General features: G+C 37.9%; 1 protein-coding gene across 3 annotated transcripts in view; it reads right to left on the bottom strand.

Moving 5' to 3' along the window:
• The window catches only part of PHIP (pleckstrin homology domain interacting protein), a 118,428-nt gene that overhangs the window by 45,784 nt on the left and 46,869 nt on the right, over positions 1 to 25,775 (bottom strand). For all 3 annotated transcript variants that reach the window (XM_054194606.1, XM_054194607.1, XM_054194608.1), the window contains exons 16-20: positions 12,823 to 12,951; positions 7,709 to 7,934; positions 4,638 to 4,775; positions 3,420 to 3,603; positions 2,611 to 2,734 (exon numbers count right to left, since the gene is read on the bottom strand). In XM_054194606.1, the coding sequence (XP_054050581.1) occupies positions 2,611 to 2,734; positions 3,420 to 3,603; positions 4,638 to 4,775; positions 7,709 to 7,934; positions 12,823 to 12,951 (801 nt within the window). The remainder of the gene's footprint in view (positions 1 to 2,610; positions 2,735 to 3,419; positions 3,604 to 4,637; positions 4,776 to 7,708; positions 7,935 to 12,822; positions 12,952 to 25,775) is intronic.

The following is a 25,775-nucleotide window of genomic DNA, read 5'->3' as shown; positions in this document are numbered from 1 at the left end:
ATAAAAAAAAAAAAACAACCCTAAAAATATCACACAACAGTGTTTGGAGTGCAGTTGGTCTCGCTTCTCGTCCCAGGTGTTTGTTTGATTTTATTAGGGACACTACAGAAGATGACAATTCCAATTCACCATTCTTACTCTTCCGATACTGAGCAAAAGTGTTGCTCATACCAACCATAAGGAACAACAAGAATCACTAAAATCTGAGCAGTTCATTTACTTGGGAGACTCAATCACTTGGGATCAAGCACCCTTTCTTCTTCCAAATTTGCTTACTTAAAAGCCCATTTGATACCTACTCATTTCTGAATCCCTCAGAGATTTATCTCAAGGGATTTGAATTAGTGTATTTCTCAACAACCCAAGTCCTCCAAAAATAAACACGTTTAATGAAAAATAAACTATGGAAGAATATGAGGTTTTTGTCCCAAGATGGCACAAAAAAGTGTCCTGTAAGGTTTAAGAGGGATTTATTTAAATGTTCTGAAAGTGTTACTGAATTCCACAATAACGTCTATATGGAAAATTTACTGGAATACTCAACTGCAGAGACCACAACTGTCTGCTTTTTGCTGTATTTTCTCAGGACAAAGGTGGGAAGCAACTAAAGGATTTACCAAGTTATCTCTTCCTCACATTCTGGGCATCAGAATCCAGATCACAGATGCTCTAGGGACCCAGATAAATGAAGGGCACATTTATCTCTGAGTAAATATATGAAACAGAAGAAAGGTTTTCCTAAGCTAGCTTTTCCTCAGAAGGATTTTATGAGCATAAAATCAACAGTGAAAATATGGGGCTCAAAAGGATCCAGTGCTACCTTTAAAGTTCGGAGACTAAAAAATTTCTCCTACGAGAAAAGATTTTCCAAGACATCCGTATTAAGTTTCTTTGAAACAAAGATGTAGTACAAATAATTACTGAAACCAAAATGCTGGACCAACTAGCCTACTCTGCTATTTTTATGTCTTAGTGATATTTTAGGAAAACTGTAACCCAATTAGAAATTTATGGGTAAGTTGTGAGAAATTTACATTATCAGAAAGGATCTTTTGACTAGACTGTAGCTGAAGAAAAAAAAACACCAAACCCTTGAGCAGTGCAGTCGTTTAATTAAACTAGAAGTCTATAATTCAGCACCAGAATACATCCCCTCAAGACAAGAAATAACTGTTAAAATCTGTATTTATGAGGCCAATTTTCTATTATTCCTAAGAGAAAAACAGGAGTTACCACTACTTCTAATGTCTTGGTATTTCATTAATGAGCCGTGCCATGGCCACCTCCAAAACTGTAAGTGGCATAGAGCTTCTTCCCTCTATGTACAAAAAACGGAGATATACTGAAAAAAATATTTGTTTGCTTTATCTTGGGCAAACACACTTAATGTTGGTGACTACAGAATTGAAATTAGCGTATCAGTCCCATTTCTTAAGACAGCAATGCACACAATTTTAATACAAGAAAGAAACTGAAGAAACATTTAAGAAATTTGATAAAGAAACTGAAAATGATTAGGAGACTGTTTGGGGGTGGGGAAGTGTTTACCTCACTTCTTTTGAAAGCTTTACTTTGGTCAAGTATGAAAAAAAGAACCAAAACCAAACACTCAAATTTAGTATCAAGTAGAAACTCGTCCATCTCAAATTTATCTTTCTACCGCCTATAGGACATCCCTTCCTCCCCAAGAAAGTGAATAATAAACAGCACAGGCATTAAGTATGGTACTCTGATAAAGCATATACTTGGTTCTTAATATTTCATTTCTTCATTTTTCCACCTTGAACTCCATAAATGTTTTTACTTTTCAATGGACAATTTGCAGGCGCTCTTGAAGGCCTGTATTATACTAAGCTTTTGGTTAAAGGTGAAATAGTCTCATCTAGAATAAGGGTATTACAAAACCCAAAGTATGGGTTCTCCTTTACAGTTGCTTAAAATTTACTTCCTTTATTACAAAATATAACTGGTTATTTAGCTAGAAAAGCATAGATAAGCATGTGAGATACATAGATAAAATAATTTCTAACAAACAAAACATAAAGTGATTTTTGTAAACATATACTTCCCTCACATTTTCTTACCAGCATAAAGGCTTAAGATGAAATATTTTTGCAAGTTATACGAAAACGTCAAGTGAGTTATCACAATTTCTTTTTCAATACAACCCATAAAAAAACCTCACTATGATTATCAGGGTACCATGACAGAAATACCCAATTCTGTATTTGGAGACGTATTTAAATGTGCTAAGGTTAATAACTATGACTTCCGTTTTAATCGAACCTTTCCACAGAACAGTATGTCAAACAGCAGACAACAGTAGCGGGATGTATTGATTAATAGTGACAGACTCCCTACAGCAAATCATGTCCCTAACGCCAGATTCACAGGGCTTCTCACTTAGGGGGTTCTAAAAGCAATCCCCATTGTTTACTTAGAACACAGTGAAACATCAGTAGAGACATGCTTCCTCATTCTGGGAAGGTAAACAAATTCCTGTACCCCTGTTTTTTAAATTTAAAACTGAGAAGAGTAAATTTATGTGGCCTAACACATTGAGTTAAATTTCATGCTTCCTACTATGATAAGGTACAAGTGAATATTTACCTTAGAGAAAGTAGGTATTTTGTTTTCTCTTTGAATGTGACTTGTTACGTGTTTTCTTTTCTCTTCTGATCGATAGACCCTTACTTCTTCTTCTCCCTTTGCTGTTCTCCATTCTTCCTGCCTACTGAAAAAAGAAAATTGAGACGTTAATTTTAAAGCAAAATACTACAACTGAGAGGATCTATTCCAAATCAAGGAATAAATGTTCGACATTTATAACATTCTTTGAACAGTAGTTCTCTCTTTACAGTGAGAATACGGCTTCAAAGTTACCCTTTCTGAACAAAGTAGGCTTTCAATCTTATTTCCGAAAGCTAGAGCAGCTTATGTTTGATTGTGGCAAGTAGGGTGGCTATTGACACAAGTATTCATCACAAGAGTTAATTACTGGATGAAATAAAGTTCCAGTTTGGAAATCAAAATTCACCTCCTGCACCTAATGGATTAGGTCAGCATCCCAGCCATAAAATACCATATAATGGCAGGAACAAATGGAGTTAAAACATACTGTAATCTTACGCTACGTCAGAAAACACTGAGGCAGCTAGACTCCATTGCATGTACAAGTTAAATTACTCCGCCATTTGTGAAATGGTCAATTTTTATTCACAATACTTGTATAATTTCAAGACTTTTTAAGTGATATGCAAACAACAACCGATTTCAAACTGAAACTGATTTTGTAAGAAATGTGAGATCACAGAACAGATAAATACCACAACAGTTCTATGACAATGTGAATTCCGAAACTGTTCAATTTAATTAAGTACACTGAACTAAAATTCACCGCAAACTTGGCGTATGTTTACCTGGCCACACCAGAAGACAGTTCAGGCACTACAACTCTTCGACTCCAAGCCACAAGGTCCCGCTCAGTGGCTATTTCACTCCTTGGTGCGTTGCTATGCATCTGACGCACACCTTCAATTTGTCCGCTGCGTCTTAATCCTATATTTGGTGGTGAATGTACTTCTGAGGTAGAACTTACAGATCCTAAAAAGTCAAAAAGTTATAGTTGTACTTGATCTCAAATTCTAAGGGAAGCATTTAAAAAGAAAAACTCAAAATGAAAGGTAAAAAAAGAATTTTACTTAATCTATTACTTCAAGAGAAATCAAATATCAACTGAATATAATTATTTCAGCAATTTCTTAGTCACCACAACACACCCACTTAAACAGCTACTGGGCTGCAGTACTCTGTTTAAAACTTCACACTGAAAAGGAGCATACGTATCAACAATCTCAAGTGAAGCAAATGTTTAATTAGTTTGCTTTTCTTCAAAAATGCTTTTGAAAACCTTTATGAGAAGGTGACTATTGCACTCTAGATCCGTATTCTAAAACGGTAAGCTATCTCACTGAATCAGTGTATTCCTTAAACAGTCTTCTACCTTCAAAAAAAATGAAGCCACAATACTGGAAATTATTAGGAATCCAAGCTGTAAAATTTACAGACAAGAAATTGAAGTGATCAAAAGATAAAAAAACCCAAAACAAAACCACACGCACAAGATCCTCCAAACACCTATACTGTAGCAAAATTTCAACATTTTTCCACATCTTTCCATACACTAGCTATTCTTACATTCCCAGGTGGATTGCCAACCATGGTAAGTGCTGAAAACTACCATGTAATCTGGTGCGAGACACTGAAACATGGAACAGCTGTACTGAGAAACAAGCAGCTCCTTCCTTCTTTTCTCCCTCTGTTTCCCTATTTGAGACAATTCAGATTTCAATCAAGTAGATGGCCCATTCTAGATTAAACAGTAGCGTAGTTATTTCTAAAGGAACACAGTTGCTGCGAGTTCCTTCAGTGAGCAGACGACTTTACAAAGATAAATTTGTAATGTTAAGAATACTGAGATTTTGCAGAAAGGTAAAAAAAGATGGGAAAACTTTATTATTCTCTATGGCTCCGTACCTCCTTTCTAATAGTTCAACAAAATTTACAAGTTATTTAAGTTTTCCAACTCTCAGCTGCTTCAATAGAAAAGCCACAATACCAATCCCCCCGTAATCTACCTCTGCTTATCCGGCTGGTACTACTGGTTCCTGCCTCCCCAGAGCGTCTCTGGTCCTGCTCTTGCTGAAGTCTCTGAATCATGCTATCCAACGGACTAACTTCTTGATTTGCTTGTTGACTAAGAACTTGATTCAATCCTGTGAAGTAAAATACACAAGAAAACAACACACAAATGTTGATTTGAAGAACCAAGTGTTTCAAACAGCTCATCTAAGTTTTAGCTTTGAAACTTACAAGTACAGCATATAATCATATGTGCAAGTTTGGGCTAATTCATATTTTTTAACAGCCATTTTTTAAACAGGACAATTTTTTTCTTAATATATTGAGAGCATTATATTTTCTACAGCAGGGTCAAGATGATCACATGACACTCCTAATAAAAGTTTAAATTTGATCAAGTGCCAGCAAGCCACAGAAACTTAATACAACTGCTGTTTGTCAGCTCAGGCAATGTAAATTGTTCAAATGCTTGCTCAGCCTGCCCCAAGTGCATTATAAAACACTTTAGTATAAGCTTCAAGGAAGAACTACATAAAGAAGGTCTAACTGAATTAGAAAAGAATTATCTATACTAGAGAATACCAAGCAGTAAAAATGCTTGATTGAGCTCCACATAGGCATAAAGATGACACAGGTTAGGTAATACTAATTTTCTTTGGTATGTGAAACAACCTCCTTTTGGGTTCTCACAGTATTATCATCTTGTAATCACTTCTGCTTCTGTGCAGCAAGCAAAATACACAGTACATGAGCATAAACAGCACAAAACCTCTTTTCATATTCACAATGGTCACAAAAAAAATTAGAGGGGTATGGAGAAAAAAAAAACAACAAGGGTTACAGTACTGATTGGAAAAAGAAGTCAGACACCTCCACAGGGGACAGTCAGATTGTGGAGCAGAGTGGTGGGAAGCTCTGGTCAAGAGAAGCAGAATTTGCAAAACTTTGCAATGTTAAGAGAAACAAGCTACAGAAATTATTTTCCCAGCATGATTCCAAAGAGATATCATAATATAAACTGCACTTTTCAAGATCAAAGACAAGCTATTACAGTAATTGTGCTATGAAATGAAGAGCTTTGATTATGTGGCTACACAGAAGCAGCTATCTCTTAACAGATGACGATATGCAGAAAGAACATAAATATTTAAGATACTGCTCTCAGAGTTTCAAGGTTACTGTAGTTGAAGTCAACCTCCCTAAAGCAGCAGAAGCTTGGAATCATGGAATGAGCTCTGGTGTAACCACAGCTGGATGTTTTCTGACTCATATAGCGAGACAGTCAGATTTAATTGGTGATCTCATGAGCAAATGCACTACCTACTGAAAACAATGGGAAATGCTACTAATGACCTAAGAATGATCCTAAATAAGGAAACTGCTACGTAAACAAAATGAATGTTTTTATATATCTAGCTTGTGAGTTTTTGCCTCTGCAAGTAACAGCAAGTTTTTTTAAAAAAATGCAACAATAAAGACACTGGTATATATTTGATTTTTTCAAAACATCGGTTTAAAGAAGCTTCACATACATCTACGCAGTAAATCAAGCATGACTATTTAAATTCACCCTACTCTTACAAGCCACTGCAGAAAACTTAAGAAGAAATAAATTGTCAGTGCTCTGAGGGAAAATCATCAAATCCCACAATAAAGTTTCAGAAAGAAATGGAGCTTCCTTAGTGGAAGGAACATATAAAATACATGAACATAGTTTAGCTCAGCATAAGACTGCACATATTGTTGCTAAACTGTAAGAGGTTGAAAAATGTTTTCTGTCTCTCCCAAATCTCTCTGGCTGGCTGTCAGCCTGCCATTAAACAAAATGCTATGGACGTCATCTTCCTGCCATGCAGCCACACCATTAAATTTAATACTGTTGGGTCTGTATGCAGAGTCCAACTTGTTTCAAGATGTTATACTGGAGAACGTTCCCAGGACGTTTTCAAATTTGAAGAACTTCAGAATGTCACGGATCCGTGCTGTAACTGTAACAACCAAGTAAAACTGCATCCTTCCTTGGAAATCGAATTTAGCTTGAAAGCCACTAGCTAAAAACATCAGAGATAAAACATGGTATATATTGACCAGAAAGGATTCTTTTTCCTTCTTACAGGTGGTTCTCAGGCAGCATTTCTTCCTCTAATTTTGGAGGAAATATGGAAATGCTCCTTAAAAAAACACTAGAAGTATTCAGTGGCTTGTAATCCTCAGGTCTACAAATGAGGATAGAGAGATCTTTTGGTAACAACACTGTCAGTTAACCTTCCTGGGATGTCTGACCCACCACAGGTTTAAGTATGGTGTACATTTAAGCCACTATTTACAGGCACAGTCAGTTTTCCCCTATCTTCTAGAGTATCCAAATACTTAACAATGCTTATCTTAAAAACATTTAAAGCTACTTTCACCAGTCACTGTTTGCTCATTCATACTAATATGGAACTAGTGACAGGTAACAAGTAGGCATAATTTTTACATCCTCACCCACGCGAGCCACATTTAAGCAGTTTCCAGCAGCCAGCCAGTGGCCTAAAATATGCACGTTCCTCCCATGTTGTGTGCATGGAGGATACAACTTTCTAGGAACTTCCTAGATTTTCTATCCTCATCAAGTCTTCAGAGTTCTCTAACCAAACCAAAGCTTCATGTAAAGAGGAAGAGGATTTTGCATGTTTCAGGTGTCCCCTCATCCTTCTCTTCTTGGAGGCATTACCTGTTCCAACTGATCTGTGGAAGATCAGTCTATTTCCTAGGTTTTCTGAAATTGGAAACCTTACCCCAAAGAGGTCAACTGAAAGCTCACTCAGCATCATACACTGTTCCAATAATGAAATGAGCTCCAACCTACCTGGCATTGTACCATCAACTAGTACTGACTTAATCGATGATGATACTGTAAGTGAAATTGTCACAAGCAATCAGTGCCAAAAACACTGCAATTCCTCCACGCTACGTGAACAACTATGCCCAGAAATGAAGAAGAAAGACAAAGTGAAAGGGAAAGTGTAGAACACCTGCGGATAACTAGATAGGCTACTGTGTACTGAATTTAAGTTTTCCATACCTGAAGATGTCACTCCCATCTGAGGAATAAGCTGTTCCTCCCTGCAGTTCTCACGACCAGGAACTAGCCTCTGATACCTTGCAGGATGAGGGTTGCCATCCACATCAACCAAAAATGGGGGAGGCATAAGGTGTGGAGCCTGCTGTGTCTGTTCATCCAGGACAAAGTTGTTGGCATCACGGATAAGGGGCCGATAATCACTATGAAAGAACATCTGATCTGCTATCTGTAAACAAAGTCATTTTGTAATTTTTTTTAAAGAACCTATTAAAAAAAAGCATACAGAAGATAACTGCCAAAAGTATTTTTAACAGTGTTACTCATGGTCACTTTTGCAAAAACAAGGTTATAAGCTGATCTGTTTATCTCTGCTTAAAAGGGAAAATGTAATGACTCCATGATTATTTTTTTTTTCCCAGTACTCCTTTTCTAGATTATAGTCCAAGGAGAATAAAGCACATGTTTGAGGGTGGGGAGCATTTAAAGAACAGAGGAATGGGGCCGGATTTAACTACTGGAAGACATTTGACAGAACGCAGCACGGACATATTAAATAGGTTACAAATTTTCTTCTATGCTCTGAATATACATTCTGATAATGAAAACTGTGTCACAGATTTATGAGCTATGGTGTAGGAAGAAGAGGAATAGGAAAATATTTATCACATCACATCTTTGCCAAATATTTTAACACCAGCAGCCAAACATATGTACTCTTATTATAGTGCTAGATACGTGAAAAAGTTCCAGTAGATAAAATAAAGCTAACGTAAAGCTGAATTCTTCAAGCTCAAAGTTTTCTTTTTTATTTCAGTCCACCTGCTCATAATTTATTCTAGATGACTTTCCACAGACACTCAAGACTAAGGAATTCTTTTGTCCAAATAGTATGTAAAAAGGCTTATGCTCCATCCCTTGCTGGCACATGCATCTCAGTATCGTGCAATCAGAAAGATACTGAACCACAAGGACAAAAGAAAAAGAGAACAGTAGCCAAGCTGACGCTTATACTACACATCCCAACATTACCTACTGGCAAGCAAACCCCTTGGCAGCTCATGTACTCAGTTTAAATTTGAACAAGTAAAAATAAAACCACAAAATCATCGTTCACGCAAATTAGATTTCCAGTGCAGCATAAAAATGATTAATAGAGATCTCCAAAAAAATCTTGTCTTAGGTGTTAAAGACAGACAGGTATTTGAGCACAAACAGAGGAATGTCCAAGTTGTCGTAGAATATACCCTGGTTTCCGAAGAGCATGCTCTATCGTGACTAATCCATAACATAGTTTCCAGTAACTTGTTACGTGGAAGTCAGTAAGGCAGAGGTTGTAGCATCTACTCAGAGATCTGCTCTCCTAGTGACAAAGTTTTGTCCTGGACATAAGAAGACCAGGAAGGAAAGACAACGACAAGCATCTGTCAATTACAGCATCAGGAAGTGCCTACACGTATCCACATGAGGTGGATAAAAAAGAAATAATAATAAAAAAATCAGAGGAATCATGGGATCTGGACCCCACAAGTGTTCAGAAAAGTAACAACAGGAAGAAAATCGAAAAGATGCATGGAAAGATGCAATGGAAAAGAATTTACTTCAGGGATTATAAAGGTTACCCTTACAGACCACATACCAACAAGGTGACATTCCGCTGCAGTAACAAGCCCTGACTAGATGAAATCTTGTTGCCAGATTCTCTGTTAACTTAACAGAGCCTGAATGAGAAAGATACGAGTATTTTCACGTGCCTGCCTGACAGAATCAAGGCCTGCCTAACAACTTTGTTCCTTCAGCTCAAATAGCTCAATATGATAAAGATACAGGTTCCTCTAGATGGACTTTAAGATTTTACCTAGAATCACAATAGCAGAGTACCCAGTACTTTCACCTAGTGTAAATTCTCCTATTAAGTACTTCCCGCACTAAGAAAGAAGAGATTCCAATGGCACGATCATACAGCCTTTGAGTTCTAATGTGCTGTGAGATTTGGCCATACAGTGTTGTCTGCATCACAGGTTTTGTAAGCAAAGGGAAGATCTGAAAATCCTTCCTTAGATTCAGTGACCTCTACCAGAATAGCCTCTGGTGCAAGATCATGAGGGACTTCTTTGCAATTACATTTCTGTGTACTCTGTACTGCAACCAAGTATGGTAGCGTTAACAACAATTTTCTACTCCACAAGATAAGAATGGTATTCATGGAGAACCGAAGCTCAAACCAGCTCTCAGGTAGAACACTGGAATGTCCCTACCAGGACCTGGGGCAACAATCTTATCCTCAGCTACTCCAAGTCCTGACAAAAATCAGATAAGTTAGATGTTTTAGAGAATCTTAAAAATGGCTATGTTCGGCAGACAACCAGTTAAAAGTATTAACCATCAGACCTATTTCTTAATACACTATCAGAGATCAAATTAATGACAAAAAGAAGACACTACACCACCATCAGGACGATATGAGTCCTCTGTACCTATGGCTTCACAAACCCAGCTTGGGTTTGAGCACGAACGCTTTCCACAAGGTCTGAGCTCTACAAGTACACTCTCCTTCAGTAACTACACTACACACCCAGAAAGCTCAGTTTCTCCAAATGGGCACACCTACGGAAACACAGAGATTTTCCCCACTACTGCACCAATCCACCACATGGGAGTTATCAACTTGCAATGAAGAACTGTGGTTTGGGCAGTCTACAGAACAAAAAGCCTTAGAAAGCTCAGAGATCTAGTCTAATCTAAGATTTAAAATCAACTGAAAGGTATCTTCTTTAGGCATTCCTGGACAAGTTTCCACGTAAGCAAGAATTTCTGAAGTGCGCATGCCCTGTTGATCGTGAGCTCAGCTCATCTCTGATGATCTTCACACACTCAGAAATCTCAGCAGAGATTGACTCAAGGTTCCCTTAATTTGAACAACAAAGGAGCAACAACAAGCAGCAAATGGTATTCTTCTTTTCCACCACTATAGCTAACACTGTTCTCAGCTATAATCATCATCCTGAGGACAACTCACAAATGAAGGAATACAAGACAGGTTATCAAACTCCTTTCTTCTGTAACAATCATTCCCCAAGATGGATGGAAACCACTTCAAAAAAAACGCAGCTTCTATCAGAGCACATTCTCACAAGATGACTAAAAAAACCCCAAGAGTCTGGAGGTGGGGGTGTGGGTAAGTAGCGGGGAAGGGCAGGACAGAAAAAAGCACACCGGATCTCCAACATCTACCTGTTTGTAGTTACATTTTTCCAGAAATCAGGTCAGACAAAAATAAAGAGGAGATGGAACCAGACAAGAAAGAGATCAGAAACTTCCAAGCTGAGTCTTCTAGGAATTGAAGACTGTGATTAAAGAGGTAAAAATGTAAGTCTTATTTGCTCCCATTTCTTCTATGGTCAAGAATGCCAAGATTACCATTGGCACAGTAACAGCTGGCAGGGATCATTTTACATCACCCAATAAGAGAAAAGTTTTAAACATAATCTTTTCTCAGAGACTGCAGCAAAAGCCCCAAGAGAACAAAGGCTCTGTAGAACTCAAGAAGTGAAAAGCAATTGTTTTCATTCTTCAGACAGATCTACTCCCTCACAAGGTAAATTCTCAAATGGCAGTGTAAAGAAAACTCCTGGTCTATCACAGCAAAGACAAAAAGGCTCATGGTTTCAACTTCATTTCCAATGCTTCCAAGTAGCAGAGAACTACACTTCCAAAATGACTGGAGAGCAAAATAAACCTGGAACAATCCACGGACATGGTGAGAAAAATGTTTCTATTACAACAGGCTTTAAAGTTTGGAAGAACAAGAACTCTGAAAGACAAAGACCTTGAAAATGACCTGATCATCCTGGTTTTCCTTGTTTGTGGTGTCCCTGCACATTTGTTTTCTTTGGAATGGAAGGGGTAAATGCACAGCTAGTAAAAGCTGAGAGATAGCAACAGCAGCCAAGCACTGACTAGTTGAAATTATAGTTGAGAGACAATGAGGGGAAAAAAAAATCCCCAATATGCAAATGCTGCTGTAACTAGCATCAAAGTAAGAGCTGGAAGACTACAGAAAGAAATGCAGTGGCTTACAAGGCAAACATTAAAATTCCTTTTGCTCTCCCTCCTTTATTTCCCCTCTGTGTTGCTGTTTGCCAAAATGCTTTCAAGGCCAGCCTGAGTCCAAAAATCCGAAGCAGGAGGCAAGATCCAGAAGTCAGCACTTCAACAACCTTCAAGTATCAGCTACCAGACGCAGAGATGAAAATCATGGAGCAGATATGTCTGCTTAAGTCTTAGAATGAGAAGAGACACATCTCACCTCTTCCACGATTGGTAAAAGAAGAACTAGGACCTAGAACTAGAACCTCTCCAAACCAGATAACCTTTATGGTTCATAGGGCATGTTCATCCACAGAGAAAAAAAACAAACCAACACCACATATCTTTGAAGTCATGAGGGTCTGTGGCAAGACACCCACACTTAGAATACACAATGTAGACTATGACATTGGAATAAAGATGTAATATTTTAATCACACAGTAACAGTGGAACATTGCTGTGTAAGCACCAAGGCATCCACGACAGAACTTCATTAGCAGACATAAAATTGTATCACTAGAACATATAGTATATTTATTGTAAATAACTGTCTCCCAGGCTAAGCAATGTTCAAATACGGACAGCAGGAATTAGTTGTATTATACCCCACACCACCACCACCTTTTTTGGTCCTAGTTAGGAACCAGAAAAAATATTTAAGGCAAAATGTTTAACGATTATCAATTCCATTGCAGTTTATTCACTTTATCCATGTGGATCCATTAGTAGACACTTGCAGCCTCGTCACTTAAGAGAGCAGACAGTGACTGGGTCATTTTTTTAAATGCCTTTCTTTTTTTCTTTTAAATTATTTTTAACTTCCCATGTAAACAGTAGCTTAGTAGCATGTTTCCATAGTTTAAAAAGAGACAGTGAAAGAAAGCTCAATGTCAACAACAGGAATCTGAAACATCCCATATTAATGGCTCAAAATTGTTTTGACCCTCTTGAAATAAAGCTCTGAAGAAAAGCTTGCACGAATGCATTCAACACAGACAAACATTTTGATATTCATCTTGCACTGTACCTTGTCATATTTGCTACTGGAACCAAAGCCAAAAATCAGAAGGTGACCGTGAGAATCAGTACATGCAAAATGCTGTCCATCAGGAGAGCACTTGCAGTCAAAAACTGCACCGTGTCCTTGTCCTTCAATCTGAAATACATCAACATACAAAATAATTAAGTTACCAGAAATAAATAATTTTCAATTACGATTCTCAAAACTGTGGTGCTGATGTTGAAACTTATAAAATCTGTAAGACAGTATATTGCTAGATGGAAGTTACTTTAAAACATAGTTTACTTTTTAGCTAGTCACTTTTCAGTGAATTTTGTAATAATGCTCATGAAAGATGCCAAATTGATAGTAGTAGAAACTGACAGATTTATCCACAAAGCAGGCACAGCATAGGAAGTGAAAATAAAAGCTTCCCCTTGAACGTCCTGCTAATGAGCCTAACCAGAGAGCTGGGTCCAGTTCAGGGCTTTTAGTCACTACACCCTTTCGATCCTTTGCCTTTCCGCTAAGCTAACCCAGTAGCATTGGCTGCTGCTGCGGTGTTTCAGAACACCTGCCCGCTGGAAAACGCGCTGACATAGACAACCCACATTACACAACTTAGCAACTGCCTGTCTCTGTCATTCCTAATCCTAATGTATTGGAGTGGGGGAGGTGTAGATTTGTGTAAAAACTCCACTTTTTAAAGGAGAACTGCAAAGATTTTAAAAAAGGAATTTTTACCTGATACTCATTTTCTGTTTTCCAGTTCCATTAAGCCAGAACAAATGGGTTTTTGTTTTTCCCTGCAACCTGTCAATCAAGCAGAGGTGACCAATCACCACTCTGAATTTTCATGTCTTCAGCACCTCTTCCGAAAGCCCCTTTCTATTCTTCCCCAGCAAAGCACTTTTGCATTTTCTTTTAAGAGACACCAAACAAAATTCTTTCCCTAACTGTGTCAGGCCTATATACTACCCGAAAAAAAACCCAGTGGTATTCAGCCTGCAGGCAGTAACACTATGCACTTCTGTAGCACCTTCCGGAGGCGTCAGCATTGTTTTAAAAAGTTAAGGAAACAAGCCTCGAAAAAACCTGTCAGGTAGGTACTGTTCTCACTAGCTCACAGGCTGAGACAAAGGCAAGAAGTCTAAATCTTTTGCCCAGGGTCTTAGCACACATCCATGCACCCCTGCACATCCCCCCAAGCGGCAGAGGCTGCTACACCTATTACCAGTGCTTCCAGGTACTTGATAAAGGTCTTACTACAAGTACTTTCCATAAAAGTCAAATGAGTTTCTGGATTAGCAAAAGAGGAACATAAACCAATGCAAGTTTTATGTTCTCTTTTCCTCGTTGTTCCAGAAGAAATGAACAGAAGTATCCTACAGAAAGGGATGGAAAATAGAAACAGAGCTTCAAGCGAGTGACACTAACATCACAACGGCTAGGAATGCAGAAATTAATTTACACTAAGCAAGACGCAACAACCAAGGCAGAGTTACAGCTTTCTGCTGCTTTTTGTCTGTAGAAAGCTCACTGTAATAGAGGGAGACAGTTCCGGGAGGTAGGTGGAAAGGGGAAGGAATTTCAGCCCAAGAATAAGCTTTGCAGATGTATTGTAAAAGCCTGGAAAAGCAGTAGTTTTACATAGAGATTTCTGTTCCCTTTGCCTTCCTCCAACGAAGAAAACATCAAAGTATCAAGCTTCCTAACACTTAAGTCCTTCGTAAATAGAATCTCAGGGTTCTCCTAGAGCCTAAGATTAGAAGATTTTTTGTTTCACAAGGAAGACAAGGCATGTTCTGGGAAGAGCTATTTGCTAACCATGGTGAGGAGAAAAATAAGCAATAGAAGGAAAAAAAAAATCAGACTATTAAGATGATGGGGTTTTTTAATCCTTCCCAGCAAGCAATGATTTGGATGGACCATTTTCAAGAAACTCCTGGGAATCAGAGTGTGTGTTGGAAGACATTCCCTTCTTATGTAAAGGAAAAGAATAGTGATCTACTATTCAGTGATTAATACAGTGCAAATAGTTTTACTCTACATGTGGCCAGAATCTGGTTTAAAAAGTGCTTTTGGAAAGGACAACAGTAAAACCTTTTAGTACAACCCCTCAAGTCTGACGTACATTTACTTGGAAATAAAGATCCTTAATATTGTAGGAACAAAAATTACTGTTGCGGATAAGCTTCCAAGATATAATTATTACTACGAATTAAAGAGCAAAGCCTGCCACAATGTGCTACTCAGCAGATTTATTTTATTTTAAAACAAAAATATTTTGGGATTAATAAATGACACTTTACAATGGAATTTTTTCAATAATAAAGCTAACACAGTGCAGCTGGTCATCTGGAACAGAAACTAAACATTATGTTGCAAAAGCGGAAGCTGTAGTAAATCAGTGAAGCTGTAACTTCAGCAAGCTAGGTAAAAGACTTCAGCAAGAAGGAAGCTGCTTTCCCCACTCCACCCCTTTTAAATCAAAGATGCAAGAACTAAATGAATATTGTATCCCAAAGAAGACAGAACTGTTTATTCTGTCTGAAACCTTCACCCGTTGAATAAAAGGATATGAATGGCAAAAGGAAGAGATCGCTCACAAGAACAGAAAAAGCACCGGTCAATAAGAGGCATCCCAACAGAGAGCTGCCAAGAGGGAACACGTTGAGACACTGCTGGCAGCAAAAACCAAGTAGCAAGGACCCTTCGGCCACAATCAGGGAAGAACCAGTGATGCTATACAACTAGGACTAATTTAAGATTACATATAGTCTCAAATCCAAGAATTAAGCCCGTATTTTCGCTAGCAAGGGAAGAGATGGACATTGGTACATCACGAAGGGAGGAAGGAATGTTGATGAAATAGAGAATGAAAAAGGGAAGTTATTCGTTTCCTCTCAGTTTTTAAGAGCTTACTATTCTCCCCCAAATGAGGGAGAACAGAGCTGTGAAACTGGTACACAAAGGAACATATCTTAGATCCATAAAAATAATTTGTTGTGTGAAAACAGAGTAGTACCACCTACAGAGAGCGCGAGCTCAATAATAAGCCTGAGCTGTTATACAGTCTGAAAGACTTAAAACCTAGTTTTTAAGACAAGTAAAAGACATGAGGGAAAATGAAAATTAATCAAGAGTAAAGAGTACCAGATAAACTTACCAGACTTTCTTCATTAAAATAACTGCTTTTTTATATCAAGAAAATATAATTCCTTCAACCTAGCTAGATTTTACAGCCATGATATGGCACCAAAAACTTAATTCCAATGGAAAAGACTGCAATTAGTAGGAGAAATGCAGAGTAGGTAAACTTGCTAAGGAAAGGATAACAGTTATCGGTTTTGGAAAGACACACAGAGCTAAAAGGATGTTATCAGTGGAGTTCCTCGAGCCAGGCTTTTCTGTTAGTGACTACCGAAAAAAAAAGAGCCTGTTCATGAAATGAACATTAGGAAATTATCCACAGAGAACAGATTTGGGATGCAGCACAAATGGTATCAACTAGAGCAATTAAAAGCCAACAGGACAAAATGCAATAGGCCATGAAGACAGTAAGATTATTAGAAATAAGTTACTAAACATACTGCCAGAAAAAATAACGGCATTCAAGTCTACACACAATAACGCTATGCACTTCTATCACGCCTTCCAACACAAGTCAACGGCACTGTTTAAAAAGTCAGTGAACTAAGTCTCTACTAGCCTGAGGTAGACAGTGTTCTCTCCCGTCCTTCACAGTAAGTGACCGAGGCAGTTAGTTGGAAACACAGGCAGAAAGATCACTGTGTATTCGCTGTAATGCGTCACATATAATGCAGCAACAGAAATAAAACTATGCTCCTAAAATATACCAGAAGCATATCCAGAAGAGAAAGTGCATACGTACTAGACAAATAGACAACGATAAGAATAAACTCTTCCAAAGCAACACACATAATAATTTTTGCTTCCCATTTTCAAGGTGAATAAATTTTAAGTGGAATAGCTACATGGTTCCACTATCATGATAATGAAAAATCTAAGAGCTCAGCTTCTTCACTTGGACACTAAGGAAAGAGGACTATTTTGTACGCCTATACAAAAAGACCTTTAGCAGGAAGAGAACTACTCTACTTAAATGCATTGGGACAAATGAAAATTAGTTACAAGCAACATTCAAACTTGAAAACTGAAATTTAGTTTCTAACGATCACAACCATGGTATGCTAGAACAACTTTCTAAAACTAGCAAAAAAGCAAAGTTAACTAGTTGTTATTAAAACATATAACCTCTTTCATAAGTGATGAAACTACATCATAGCTGCTTGAGTCAAATCAGTCTCCAAGTATTCTGAAGCTCCTTTGCAGGTTTGTGTTCTCCTTTGCTTTAAGGAAAAATCTCCGATCACAGCATGCTTCCATGGTAAGCTAAAAAATATCTATGGACTTTCTGCAAAGTTAGTGGTTGCTGCAGATTTGGAGAATTGGAAAGAACACTTAATTTTTAAGCCAGTTTAAAAAAAATAAAAATAATCAAAGTCAACAGGGCTTCTATGCTGCTTCCAGAAGGCAAGCAACAAAGGATCAAATGGTAGGAAGAGGGCAAGAAGTAATTAAATTAAGAGTAAGATGTTTACTAAAGATGTTTCTATCTTCCTACCACCCAAGTCAGTTACCCATTCAGGAATGAGGTGTATTTGTCTCAAAAGATAAACATATCAATGAAAAGATCTGGCAGATCACCCACTCTACGGATGCCTGAAGTTATATAAAGGCATATACATACAGAAAGTATTTACAACGTCTTTTTTATTTTTGTTAAAGAAAATTTTTCTTAATAAACATTCTGCAAACTCAGTATTGGCTTCTACTTGGAGTACTAGAGCATTATGCTGGCTTTGCTTTTCAGGATCTGCTCTTCAGGATGTGCTTTTACATATATTCAAATGTGGAAGCTCTCAAAAATATTTTAGTAGGATTACACACTGGCTGACTGAAAAATAAAGCATCTATAATCTTAAGTCATTCTGTATTTCAGATGACTAGAAAACCTGATCTAAAAATACAATCCCATATAATCCTGGCAAAACTGTAAGTCTCTTTAGACTTTATGAAGTCCACAACATAAGAACGAACGTTTTTTAAATCTCTAGTTAACACTGGAGATTACAGTACATTGTCTATATAAGCAAGCGATATGCCTTTTGGACATTAGTCCAACAAATCACCTCATGTGGCAGAAAATCCATGTACAGAGCATTCTGCTGAGCTGTCCTAGATGGAATCTGATCTTCCATGCTTGTTCTTCTGACAGGGACACCAATTTTTTGCTATGTCGTTTACAATAAAACTAATCAAGTAGTTGCCAACAAAGATCTAGGTAGGCCACGCAGGTTTACTGATTAACAAAAAGGAAACGAAGTTGTAAGCAATACGATAATGCTGTTAGGGCTTCAGAGTTTACCATTTTGCACTGAAAGTTGAAGTAGCATTAGAAAGTAAGGAACCACATCGCACAGATCAGACCTCAGAAGATGGGGCAGGAACAACATTAAGATACCCAGACATAAGGAGGCACAGCATAGGAACTGCCTGTAATGAAGTGTCCACTCAAAGCTAAAAAAATAAAGGACGGAGTCAACAACCAGCTCTCTGAAGGAGCAGGAGCACACAGAAAAATCCAATTGCAACTTAGGAGGCCTCTGCTTGATTGACAATTTGCAGGAAGAAACCCTTTTGACCTGAATCAGTTGATGCCATAACACTGACAGTAAATTCTAAGCAAAACAAGGATTAAACTGTACTAAAACATTCAAACAGTCATTAACAGGGGATATGTGTGTCCAAATTCACAAAAATTAGAGATCATCGCCATTATGAAATACATTACTATTATCACCTCCATGGGGGTTCCCCAATTTTTCTCACCGATTTATATAAAAATGTTAAGACGTGGGAAGCGGGCAGATAGACTGGGGGGAAAGGGAAAACAACCAACACACGACTGCATCCAGATGGTCTGATTCTTCAACCGTAGCGCAGACTCTCTGTTAACTTCAAGTAGGGTCAAAATTACACCCTCTACAATTTCCATTCTAGAAATCTGGAAAATTCTTATGGGCTGCTTGAACTTGACATTTTTATGGTCAAGTTTTATATATGACTATTTCAGTTACTGCTTATGCGAATAGCTTCAAATAAATCTACAATATATCCAAAGCTTACAAAGCTAGAAAAGTGGTTCTATTAAAAATTTTCAAAAAGATACATTAAGTGTCAGAAAGTTGGGAAAAACGTGTAAGCTTGAAAAAGGATCATGCAATGCAACTACTATACATCCTATTAAAGTAATTAAGGACCCATTTGGAAAGAAATGCATGGAACCAGGAATAGTACCAGACAACTTTGCATTAATTAGACAACCAGCTAGCTACAGACTTGGGGACAAAAAAAAAATGTAAGACATCAGCTTCGGAGATCTTATCCTTACTTCTTAATGTCTATGTGGCCAGAACTCTCATCCTTAACATCAACAGATGGATTTGTTTTGGTTTGGGTTTGGTTTTTTTTTTTTAAATAAAAAACCATTTATCTGCATTTACACAGATTAACTAGCATCTGGCTATGAAAAGGCATATATTCACCATGGTAACTTCACATAGTGAATGGAAAGCAAAACCAATATGAAATGCATCCACTTGCTTCAAGCTTTCCCACTGGATACGTGACAGTACACATTTTCAATTTCAAAAACAAGCTTAATGTTTTAAATACAACTATTGCTTTGTCGTAACATATAACACTACATTTCCTGTTTCATTAAGACACTATTTGAAATAGCAGCAGCACTTTAGAACTATACAGCTATAATCATCACATAACGAGAAGCGGGTGGCCTTATAAGGCAGGTTAGTATCTGCTTGCTGATTCTACTACTGCCTTTGAAAACAAATGGAATCAAATGAAATAAAGGAATTTCAGAGATCACCTTCAAAACAAGCATATCAAATCCATTTTTTGTTTCCTCAGCCCAAGGCTTCTCAAGAAAGAAGCCACCTGAAAAAGAAAATGAAGGACCAAAAAGAGTCACATTTTTTTTCTTTACTATAGCACAGTCATAAGAGCTTGGGTCTAAGCTTTGAGACTGGTCAGGAAATCGAAGGACCTAAAAATAAATTTGTGAGTATTCACAAAGAAGATCTATTCTTTTGAGTACATGAAAGCATTACATGCTTCACTGCCTCAAAAGTTAGAAAATAGCCTAATGAAAGCTACTGCAGCACACCAATAAATAAATAAGGTTTTAATGAGCAGCCCTGCATCATCATGTCCTTCCAACACACCTTTTCTTCTACCTAACTGTTCTAGTGGTAACTGTTAGAAATAAGGTCATGACCTTATTCAAAATAAGGTTCTGACCAGCTTCCTCAAGTACAGCTCTGCATTTTTATATTTCAGATAACAAGCACTGTCAAACATCAAACATCAAATATGAGACTTCATTAGAGAAGCCAACCCAAGCTTCTGGTCAACTTGGTAAGACAGTGTAAGACATTAAATGCTGCACAAAAGTAGTCATAACCCAAACAATTCTATAGCTAAAAAGTTCACAGTTTCATTAACATTTTTAACCTGCTGCAAGACTGTAAGCTTTTCTGGGTGTTGTTTTTTTTTGTTTTTGGTGTTTTGTTTTTGTTTTTTCTTTCAAAGATTATCAACTTCTGCAGTACTTTCCTAACTGAGACCAGGAACATAAACAAAAGATCAGCCTACAGGTTTGTTAGCTCCACTGCTAAAGTAGTTTATCCCTTTTGGTACTGCATGTTCCACAACAGTTGAAGTACTTCAAAAATTTTTCAGTACCAAGAACTTTAGAGTTGCTGTTCCCCATTGATGTACCTGATAAGGGGAACGATTACACTTAAGTTTTGATGTGGCAATACAATGCAGAGTCAAAATAACTTTATCTTGCTGAAAGGATCCATAACTATTTACATAAGGTCCCAGTAAGATGTCCTTTAATCTCTGAACTCCAAGAGCGAAAAAATTTTGTCCCCGTTTTTCTTCTAGCTGTCACAAATTTTCTTTTGAAGAAAAAAGAAAAAAATGAAACAGAACTCTGTTTACGTAGTTAAATCCACACTTTATTCTAAGATCTCAAGTAATTTGCTTCTCGGCTGACAATTTTAAAAGAAATTGGACAAAATTGCGTATCTGAGCAGCCTGATCTAGTTGAAGATGACCCTGCTTACTGCAGGGGGGTTGGACTGATGACCTTTAAAGGTCCCTTCCAACCCAACACATTCTACGATTAGTAAACTGATATAAAATTGCAACTGCAAAAACTTTAACTTAGTAGAAAATTGGCACTTTTCAATTCAGCTGCTTACACTGTACCTGTTTTAATGTTTGGGTTTTGATACAGATGGAAGAATCCATGCTCATGACACTAGCCAAATCTCTGAATAAGTTATTTAATATTTTGTGAAATAAACAAAGAAGTGTTCAAGTCCTTACTTTGTTTAAAGAATGTTCATATTTAAGGTCTAAATTTCATCACCAGTTGCTAATTAATAAGCATAATGGAAAGAACACATGCAAGACACAAGCTTCCTAGTTCTGGATACAATGCCTATTTACATAAAATGTAAGTAATGTATTTTACATGAAAGTGCGGGACTATTCATCATAAGCTTCCAACAGAAAAGTACCTAGAATGAAAGCAAACATCTTGGATTCTGGTACAGAGTTCTAGATAAAGATATAAAGATAAAGTTTAAAAAAAAAAAATCACATTTTTTTCCTACAGCTGTAAGATGCCTCATCCTCCCTTACAGCAGCTACAGTTATCAGACACATTGTTGTCATTCTAGGTCTCAACAGAGAGGCATGTCTTAGCCCCAGGATCAGAGTTTTTCAAAAACAGCCAAGAAATGCAAGTGTACCCTTTATTTTCAACATTGATGCAACAGGATGGTCAGCCTCCCCCTCAGGCTTTGCAATTTTGAAGTTGGGTATGGTTTTTTTTTTTTTTCCTGATGGTTTCCATAAAAGCAGGACAGAGGGCATAAGAACGATAAACACCAATTCAACCAGTAACTGATACACTGCCAATAAGAAATCATCCACTGCTTCTGAAGTACCAGTCTGGTTTCCAGGGCAAGCAACATTTACTCAGTGACACAGAAGAGAACAATGGTGTTTCTGGGAGAGAGTAAAGCTTTTCTTTCAAAAATGTATCAGAGTTATTTGCCATTTCAAAGGAAGACGAAGGTGGGAGAAGGGGAGAACAGGTCTGGCGAGGAATTTTTTTTTTTCCTTCCTCCTCAAAAAGAATCAGAAGGTTGCTTCAAGTCACTGGTTTACAGAGATCAAGTTGTAAAGCATTTCTGAAATATACTCATGGTATTCTATATGCTCTGATGAAGTGTGCTTTAGCATTTAGAAAAAGACTCATCATCAAATTTGCAACAGCTGGAGATGTATAGGGTGACCATTAGGTGTCAAAGGCTGAGGTGGCTTAGCCTTTCAGCAAGTCCGATAAAGTCACAAAGGTAGGAGGATTTTGAAGTATTAGGATCTGTGAATTTAATACAACATCATAAAAACATTCTTTTTGTATCAGTATTTCAAAGCATTCGTCAGAATAAAAAAGGACTAAGGCCACCTTTGCACTGAGTTTAAAGTGGGCTCCAGAACTACAACCCCCCCACAGCACGTTGCAAAGAACGCCCTAATACATGACAGGGTTCAAAAAGACTGTCTTAGTGCAGAGGCAACATAATAAGAATCAGTCCAAATGAACTCTTCACAATCACTAGAAGGAATACATTAAGGTTACAAGTAAGCAAAAGTCTGACCTTAAGAGACGTTCAGGCACACGGGAGGCCCCCAATGCACGCAAATCATGTCAGACATAAGAAAGCTACCAGCTACAGCGAAGCCTGACTTCCCAAAGATTCAGCTTGCAATAAGCGTCAACCCAGTAAGACAGAGGAGCAACACCGAGTCATGAAAGATCTTCAAGGTTTTGGGTTTGTTTGGGGTTTTGTGTTTTCGGGGCTTTTTTGTTTTGTTTTTTAAATCTGTTGTCCAGGAGAGCCATTTTTAACTTAAAGGCAGCAATATTCTTACTTGATTAATTTCTACATTACACAAGGATTTCTTAAAATGCTGTAAGGCTAGTCTTTATCACAGTTAATACACAAGTTTGCCAGTGCAGTAATTGCAATGCCTACTTCGAAAATCTGCTGAGTCAGGTATCAGATTTAGGCAAAGCAATTATGTTCAGAGACACAGTACAAAAGTCCGATATTCTACAGTAACAGAGACTGTAAAAATGTCTGCTCTCCCCATGTCTTTCATTCTTGCTACTGTAGTGCACTTTTCATACTTTCAACGGCATACTTTTAAGTAACTGCAGTCACCATATGTTCCTGCAACTGTTCATAAAGCTATACTGTAAATCAAATTATTAAAAAAAAAAAAAAAGAGAAAGAAAGAGAGAAAAAGAACAGAGCTACAGGCCTGTACATACCCTGCAATCTTTTAGGAAACTTTAAAAAAATATTCTTCTATGGGGCAGCCCACTTATGGGACAAGAGCTATCAGCTTTACCAGAGGAGAAATCTATACTCTACGGCTCCAGACAGAATGCCTTTTGCAAGCAGTCTGAATCAGCTGAGCTCAGCCCTGAGAGGTACTGCTTAAAGAAAACTACGTAAATCCAAAAAAATAAAAATCAAGGGCAGCACTCTAATACCACAACCCTATTTGGGGTCAGACTCGAGGAACACCGGTAGTTAATGTCCAAATTGCAACACCAACAAAAACTGAATTACCAAACCACACAAAACCCCATGCATTCACCTAACATTACTAGGCACCTCCTTTATGATCTGTAAGATTCTTAAGTCCCTGTAGTTTTCTTTTTCCTCCTCGTACATTCTCAGAAATGCTTAAAGGAACTACAAGCGTAAGGATAAGCTGCAGCACATACCATCAGAGTGCCAACCCTGTCATTCCTAAGAAACCAACAGTGTCAGGTCTATTATTAAGAAGAAACTGAGCGAGAACACCTGAAAGAAAACAGATCCTATGACAACAACTGAGTGTTGTACAGCTTTTATTTATGACTTAACTGTGCACTAATCCTGCAAGTTCAAGAGCTTGCCTGAAGCTTGAAGCCAAAAGCCATTTCTACCACTTTCTAATTTACCTAGAACACGACTTCCATACCCAAGAAAACAAGCCTAGCAGAAGTGCCCAAACCCACAGTCTACAGATTCACGCCTCTCCACAGCAGCACAACTTCAGCACTTTTTCCCAACTTTCTCTTGTTTAGACATTTATAGCTCAGAAGCCTTCCTGGGTAAGTGGCAGATGCTGAATAGAACACCTTGCCACCGAGGAGAGAACAGAATCTAGGTCTTTAATTTCCCCCACTCAACAGCTTAACATTAGTTAAGGCAATCCCAAAAGATGAGTGCCACCTGCACCCACACCCGCCTTTCAAGGAGAGCAGGGAGCTCCCTCAGTTACTGGAAAGGTGCCTTACCACACAAGGGATCCAGATGCCTCATTGCAGCTTTAACTGAGAAACGGCATTTCAAATATATCTCTAAGTACATTATTACGCAGTGGCTTTTGCTAGACAGCGCACCATTCAGTGCACTTTTTTTTTTTCCTGGAACATCCATTAAGACACCTAAATCTCATATACTGCTCAGTAAACTGAGGATTTCATAGGATACTGCATTCCACTTTGGAGACTAAAGACCTTGGTCCCAAATAACTTAGGTGCCACAACAGTCAAATCCTTCAGTGAATCCAGGCCCTGGTTAACAAGCCACAATTTCAGCATTTACAAGGGTTTGTGCTGTACTTCTGTGGCAAAAACCCCTGATTTTTGTGAAATATGTAAGCTCTGAAACAGCGGACTGCAGCAACCACTTAAGGTTTATTACCCTGGTTTCTTCAGAAGTCTGCTAAATTCGTATTTGTACCCAGGAAATACAGCATGCGAAACTGCCCTGACATTACAACACCAAAGCAACGACCTCATTGATTCCTTGGAAAAACGAATGGCAAAAATACACTGAGAACGGTTTTTTTCATGAGCAGCTCTATTAAGTCAGGACCGGCAGGGACATTACAGGGATATTACACAGGCCACAAAACAACAAGTACCTGTGTATTTGCACATGCAATTTAAAACCATCCCAGGACTTACTTCCTGCATCTCAAAATTGTCTAACAAATTTTAACCCTCTCACGCTCTTGATATTTCTATAGCAAGTTTCACTCTCTGGGGTAGTTGAATACATTCCTTGAACCTAGCTGACTCAAGTCACTGAATTAAGCCAGTTCTGAAAGCCCATGAACTCCAACAACAAGTTATGCGATACTTACAGAACTAGATCAAATGAAGTGAAGACTACAAGTGAAAATGTGGAATATATAAAATATATACATACTTACTGAGAGTAAAATCATAGAACGGTTTGGGTTGGAAGGGACCTTAAAGATCATCCAGTTCCAACCCCCCTGCCATGGGCAGGGACACCTCCCACTAGACCAGGCTGCTCAAAGCCCCATCCAGCCTGGCCTTGAAAACTGTCTCTTATGGGACTGAGTTTACTATTAATTATAAAGAGCAAATCTGGCAAACAGATTGAAGATGCTTCGAATTAACCATGATTGTGCCAATCGATTTAGTAACAAATCTTAACTCCAAAAACCTGGGAGAGAAAGTTCTGTAAGACCACCACAGTCTCCTAGCACCCCTATCTGCAACCAGCAAGGCACAAATGAACTTTGATTCCCCCATTTGAGTTAAATATAAAACAATAAGTGTCTTTGCTTACTACAGCTTTGCAATTTCATTCGCTGACTGGGTAAAAGGAATTAAGTTTCAAACTGACTGACACTGCTTGAATCCCCTGAATTTTGATTTTATTTATTTTTTGATACTGACAATGAAGAAATTCAGG

This window comes from Rissa tridactyla, chromosome 3, assembly GCF_028500815.1.
Source record: "Rissa tridactyla isolate bRisTri1 chromosome 3, bRisTri1.patW.cur.20221130, whole genome shotgun sequence".
NCBI lineage: Eukaryota > Metazoa > Chordata > Aves > Charadriiformes > Laridae > Rissa > Rissa tridactyla.
The sequence above is the reverse complement of the archived record's forward strand: the minus strand, read 5'-3'. Positions and strand labels throughout refer to the sequence as shown.